Source organism: Biomphalaria glabrata, chromosome 16 (genome assembly GCF_947242115.1).
Source record: "Biomphalaria glabrata chromosome 16, xgBioGlab47.1, whole genome shotgun sequence".
In the NCBI taxonomy this organism is placed as follows: Eukaryota; Metazoa; Mollusca; class Gastropoda; family Planorbidae; genus Biomphalaria; species Biomphalaria glabrata.
Window position 1 is genome coordinate 6,739,886 of NC_074726.1, and position 7,076 is coordinate 6,746,961.

General features: G+C 38.1%; 1 protein-coding gene across 1 annotated transcript; it reads right to left on the reverse strand.

Annotated features, from left to right (window-relative positions):
• Positions 1-1,681: 1,681 nt before the first annotated feature.
• Positions 1,682-4,766, reverse strand: LOC106073004 (serine protease 29-like). The gene is made up of 2 exons (XM_013233471.2): positions 4,564-4,766; positions 1,682-2,821 (listed from the first exon to the last, which is right to left on the reverse strand). Exons 1-2 carry the CDS (start codon positions 4,612-4,614, stop codon positions 1,922-1,924), a joined length of 951 nt encoding a protein of 316 aa, XP_013088925.2. The 5' UTR covers positions 4,615-4,766; the 3' UTR covers positions 1,682-1,921.
• Positions 4,767-7,076: the final 2,310 nt, after the last annotated feature.

Sequence of the window (7,076 nt, forward strand, 5' to 3'; positions counted from 1 at the left end):
CTTATTTTATTACTTTTAGATCTATATCTCATTTCAAATTGAATGTGCATAAAATAGTGTATATATTGTTAATAAAATTTTAATTTAGGTTTGTTTTAAAAAAAGAAATGTGTTCAAGTTATTTCCAGTTGTACAATTAAAAAACACACTATAATACACCTACATCGGCTACGTGGTCTACCAGCAGTTTGATACTGTAAGTCAACCACAGTCAACAACGTAGGCTGTCAAATATGAAAGTAAGAAATCAATACGTCGTGAGCAAATTTAACGTATGAACAAATACAAATACAAAAAAGAAATAACTTTTTAAAAAACAAAGCATTTGTAAAATATGTTACAAATGCGACAAAATGAACCATTTTTCTAGTGTATGCAGATCAAATAACATCCAATTCATCAAGTGTATCAATTAGTTTGGATCAGTCATGTAATTAAATTTTTAATAAGCCTCAGACGAGAATCTATAAAGGGGACTAATTCATCTAACACTACCTCTTCGGTCAAGTACTGTTTATTTCCAATGCAAAGGGGACTAATTCAGCTTATACCACCACTTCAGCCAAGTACTATTTCTTTCCCTTGTTTGAGATACCACCTAAAGTGATTTACCAATACTAAATGGTTAATATTTTTTTCATTGATTCGTGTGTTGTCAGGTAAAAGAAATAACTGTGCAAAATTTCAGTTTGATCCGAGTTTGGGTGTCGGAAAAATAACGTGTACAAACCTTTGGCCCATACAGACTCACAGACAGACAGAGTGAGCTGATGAAATAAGCTTTGTAAAAACACGTCTTTACACTGTGGTTTCCTGGAGTCGTCTCGTATGCTTAACTCAGCTTACGACACCGCCCCCTTCAAAGGAATTGATGGGGGAGGGAGAACACATCTTTTCTTTAATATTCTATGTAACAAGAAAGAAACAGAAAGTTCTACGACTATGAGCCAAATGATGCAACTTGCAAAACGTACTTCGGGTGCCCATGCTCGCGTCTGCTCATAGTACGTAACTATCTTTTGGAGTAGCTTCGGTAATTAATAAGATAAGTAGATAAAGAGTGTTTCAAAACCAGCCTATATATTTAAAAGCGAAACTTTTGTGCGCCGTTTTGTCCGTTGGACGGCAAGCTGTCTAAACAAAGATCTGTCACTGGCAATGTCTGAAGCCTCTTTCCACCTGGTGCCTTTGCGTTGAAAGACTTGTCATTGGACGTCCTGTTGGGTTAGGTCCAACACCATCAACGGGGGTCGACCACCTTCGCCGCATGTAAAATTATTTTTATGTTTAGTATCAATTACTTTGGATCAGTCATGTAATTAAATTTGTAATAGATCTAGAATCTGTAGTAACAATAATAAATCTGTGCTATTAGAAATATTTTTATCAGTTGTTTTTATTTTGCGCATTTTCATGCTTTTAGATTTCTCAATGCATTATGATCCTATCACTTGTCTGGACTAGTTAAGAAAGGGGGTGGGTGGGGGGGGGAAGAAGGGAGTATTAGCGTGAATGTTAACGTGATCGCTTTTTAAATGCGTAAAAAAAAAGTTGTAGCCCTACGACTTAAATTTGAACTCAAGGGCCCAAGCTTCTTCAAAAAAACTAATTCAACTTTTACCATCTGTTAAGTAGGCCTACGATTTCTCTCTTTTTTCGATACCAAACAAAATAATTATTTTAGTTGTACTTCTTTTGTCAGGTACAAGAAATAATTGCGCGAAATTTCAACTTGATCCGAGATTGGATGTCGAAGAAATAACGCCAACAGCTTTGTAAAAACTCAATATACTTGTACAATCTCTTGAAGAGACAAGTTAAATAAATAGTACAAATTATAGCAAGAATTAAAATATCTATGGAGTAACATTTTATTTATGGTATAAATCAAGACCCCCGTCAGTCAGTAAATGCTAGTTTGTCAGTCATCGACTTTGTGTTTGACAACACTGTAGATCCAAGGGACGAAACTTGTGATGTTTGTTACGAAAATGAGGTCATTGTGGAAGTCTTGGGTGCAATCCAACTGCCTGGGACTCGTCACGGCCACCACATGCCAAGAGAACCCGTAGAAGCAGGAGACTGGGTGGCCACCTTTACCCTTGAGGCACCTCTCCTCGTATCTCAGCTCAGGAGACACGCAGGCGTGGCTTTCCACGTACATCGACGAGTTCTGCAGTGCGGCGTCGCAGATGTACGAGTCCTCAAAGTTCACCTTCCATTGAAACAGGTGGAGCCTCTCCGCCGAGGCGTAGCCGATCAAGTAGCACACCGTGTCCTTGTGCTCCAGGGCGATGTTCAACATGGGGAGGCAGACAGGGCGGATGTAGTCCTCCTCGTCCAGGCTGATCAGGGCGATGTCGTTCTTACCGTTGATCCGGTCGTACTCTTCGTGCAGGAAGAAAGTGCTGACGAAAACCGTGTCTCCGGTCAGGTTATAGTTCGGACGGCGAACTATCAAAAGGTTGGTCTTGATGCAGGAGGCCGAAGTGATGATCCAACGGGGAGACAGGTAGCTCCCAAAGCAGTTGTAATCAGATAAAAACCGAACGATCCATGGCCACATGTTTTTACTCTGTTGGACGATATCCTCCATGGAAGTGACAGGGGTCACATGATCCATGTTACCGCATCGGGGGTAGATTTTCTGAGACACAACCAGGGCTTGGTCAATAATCCATTCCTTAGGCCTGGTGACTGTTTCGTCAAATCCAAACAACTTCTTGTAATCCTCATAGTAATTTGATTGCATGCTGTCTGGCGCCGGGATCAAAATATCACAATCAGGCTCGGGGTCCATAAAGTCTGTTGAGGACTGCATCTAAAATGACAAACAAGTAGCATTTTTATTTAAATTTCATTAAGGAGTCTGCATTTTCTTTTTATCTCACTATTTGAAAATACATTTAACTCTTTCTCTCCTAACTGACGATATCAGCGTTGATTCCACCAGAATGTGGTAAATAATTACGGAGAGAAAGAGTTAAAATAACATGTTTAAGTAAATATCCAAGGTTGTAAGATACAGCCTTTCAATCTAAAGAAAGCATAATTACGTCCTATGTATATCTTTGTGTCAATCTACTCATGAATATTAATCAGAGAATTAAAATTCTACTGAGGCATTGGGTTTCCAGGCTGATTCCGACAAAACCTTCCATGTTCTAATGTAGCTCCCCTTTCAGACATTGTGATCTATAGAGCAAATGATGTAAAGATGTCGTAAGCTGAGTTAAGCATGCGAGACGACTCCAGGAAGCCAGAGTGTTAAGACGTGTTTTTACAAAGCTTTTATTAACTCACTATGTCTGTCTGCCCAAAAGTTTCTGCAAGTTTTTTCTCCACCACCCAATCTTGAAATTTTGCATAATTATTTCTTTTACCTCTTAATAACTAAAGAATGTTAAATTTTTTTTAAAAAAAGGAACTTTTTTTCCTGCCTATTTTCCCCCTTCACTCCAATACAGAAACCTGGTTAAGCAAATGTATGGATCTACTACATTTTATACTATTCCAATGATAGGTCTTTTAGAGCTAGATTTAAACGAACTCTTGAATAATGTAATGCCTACATGTGGAAATACTACGTTTAGTCTGTCCACATCAAATCTTTTCTCGTTCTAATGAAAGTATTAGCTCTCTGGCATAAACACATGATACATATGCAGAGGCTGAGAGGCCAAAACCGCTTGGTTACGTCTTGGACACCTAACAAGGGGCCTCGAGTTTGAATCCCGACTCGGGCAAAGCTTTACAAAAGTCAGGACGAAACCTTCTCTCAGACACCCCCCTCCCGCCCACTGGTCCATAAAAGTGATTGGACCACAGTGCAATGAAAGATTTTCTATATAAAATCAAAGGACCTCATTCACCAATCGTAAACAAACAATATTTAGCCTCGTGATTCTCTATCTTTTCTATACAAATTACGATCTAATTTTTAATACTAATGGCTATCACGTGACAGTTTTTTCCCCGTTGTTTTATCAATATTATCACGTGACTAAATGTTGTTTGTTTACGATTGGTGAATGAGGTTCATTACCAGGGGCGGACTGGCTATATGGGCATTTGGGCAAATGCCCGGTGGGCCGTACCCTAATGGGCCGGTGGGGGTCACCAAAATGGCCGCATCAATGCCACTATGGCACACATAATATTGTTAGGCCTACAGTTTGTATAATATTCTCTTATAAAAAATGCCATCTGTGTGTCGTGTTTAAAAAAAAATTGTAATACTATTTTAATCTAACACATTTTCCGAAATAATGTAATAGTCTACGAGTAGACTTCATCCTTTTAGGACCTACATACTCAGTGATTAGAAAGCAACTTAAGGCCTATATTTCTAATAAAAATAGATGTCACTGTATGCATGCTTCTAGATACATTATCAAACTTAACATAATGGCAGATAAACCTAGAATTAGATTCCCATTATATAATATAGAATTTGTATAGAAATGCCGGGCCGATTTTGATACCCAGTCCGCCCCTGTTCATTACAAATGTAAAAACACCCAGTAACTTCCTGCCAATAGACTAACTATATTAAAGACATACCTTAACTAATAGCGTTATGAAGACAATGCCTCGGGATATGGAAGCAATCATTTCTGAACACTGAATCCCTCATACATAAAGTATTCAATGTATATGTACGTTGTGTCAATTATTTCTAATGCTGTTCATGTTGAAACTACACGTGTAACTAAACTAAGCACAGAAAACAAGGTGGTTAATGACCAGACGGTGATACATTAGGTCATCAGAATCTGTCTGCAAGTCATTAGTGTCATTCTAGTTGAATGGTCAAACAGTTTGGTAGCTGAAAGAAGGGTGCTTGGTTCTAGCCTCAAACAACTAGTACAACTAAACCAATGTAGGCGAATTAATTAAATGCGATCTTTTTAGACCGACGCTAATAAAAGGTGGACAGCATAGCAGAGGTGCCCCCCCCCTTTGTAAGCGCTATAAAGATAAACTCAGGCGCCATTTTGGCCCTCAATGGCATAGAAGAAAGTAGCTGGTAGCAGAAGGCCTCTAAAAGAGACAGTTGGAGAGCTCTAACGAAGGCCGCGGGACACATATTTGAGGCCAAGAGAAAGGCCCTTTCAGAAGACAGGCGCAGAAGACGTAAAGACAACTTAAATAGACCCCCCCCCCCGGTCGGACTACGGCTTTGTCTGCATTACATGTGAAAGAAATATGAATTTTATACATGTTTTTAGTTGTCTAAGTCCCTAACAAAACATGTATCAATAAAACATTCACCAATTAATTAATAAGTATTTTTTTTTAATTAATCATGTTTAATATCAGAGAGAAATAAGTCTTACGGTATTGAGATAGGCTATACGGTTGTAAATGTGCAGTTCTTTTCCTTATTTTAACTTTGTTTTTTTTTTTATAGTTTTTATTTTTTGCTTGTTTCATTATACAATCTATATATATAGGCTAATTCTCTTCTTCGCTCAAGAGTTTGGACGAGAAGAAGAAGTAAAGGAAAGATCACTGTTTTATTTCTGCGGATAGAGTTACACGAACTTTACGAGCCTTGCTTGTAGCGAAGTCATTCAGTGTATCTTGAAAATTTTATTTCCTACATAGATCACCCTCAATAGCAAGAATTAGCAAATGTTTCAATCTATCTACGAGAATTGTAGAACTAAAGTAATTCTTCATTAGTTTGAGGAGCTCCTGGTAAATCAGGTGCTCCACATAAGTTATAAAATGGTTTAATTTAATAATTTACACAAAGAATTAGCGCGGGCCCAAAAAGGGTGGGGCCCACTGCGGTCGGATAGGTTGCTGTGGCTTATGGCCGGCCCTGCAAAATAGCGGCGTACGCTACGCCGCCAGTCGACTAGTATACATTAATTATCTAATGTTGAATGCCAAAATCGTGAAATTAACTTTGTATTTAAGTGTAGATCTAATGGTTTCAATGGCAAAACTTTTTAAAAGTTTCAAAATACCTATACATTATCTTACAAATTAGTTTCATATTCATGTATTTAAAGTTTGCATATAAGCAGCTTGAAATTTTCGCAATTTATGGCATAAACACCACGCCCACTAGGTTTATTCTATTAGCCAGAATCAAAATCTTCAATGTCCTTTTTTTTAAGTATTAGAGCAGGCATAATACTACAAAAAGTTGTGTAACATGTTCCCATGAGACATGTCCCAGTTCAGCCTTTCAATTTCAATATTGACATAGTTGCGCTATAAAATATCGGAATTATCCGATGTGACGTCATTCATAGCTTTCCAAGACATTTTCCCTTACTGTTATTTGAAGTTGAACAACGCAAAAAAAAAAAAGCGGGGGGGGGGGGGGAGGGGGAAGAATGCGAGCGTATACATTGAATCTGGTCTTATGTTCAATTTATTTTGTACATCTTTTGAGTCTAGGTTGAGGAACGTTTTGAAATCAATGCTGACAAGCTGTGACTACATAAAGGCATTTATACCTAGGGATTTAATGCTTTATGTATTTTGAGCGAGTTGGTCTGAAAAAATTATAGTTTAAAAAAACAAAAAAACACGAAAAATACAGGCAGTGGCGTCGCCAAAGGCTCGGATGGAAGATGTGGGCCGCACCGAGTGTCAACTGTCACGGGCTGACACCGGAGTGATTGTTTTCAATGAAAATAAATAAAAGAAAGACATTTTATTTGACAAAGTTGATTTTAGGATCTGATGATTTCATTAAAAAAGGGAAAAAGGGGGGGGGGTGAAATTAGCTAATTGCACCAGGTGACACGAACCTTAAAGACAGACACCTCTGCACAGTGATCTAAAACTTTTTTTTTGAAGGTTAAAAGTGCCATAGTTATAAGACAGATATAACACTTAACAACTTTAACCCTTAAAACGCGTGTGCTAGTTTAGCTTCTAAACATCATAACTGTAATTCCATTTTGTATGCACTCACTGTAAAACAGTTCAGCACTTAAAGGGTTAAGTTGGCCTTGCAGACTTATTTCACACACAAACAAACACACACACACGCCTTTCTCCCTTGTAAAGTGAAGCCCAAACCAAACAGAAACACAGCAACAAGAGGTTTG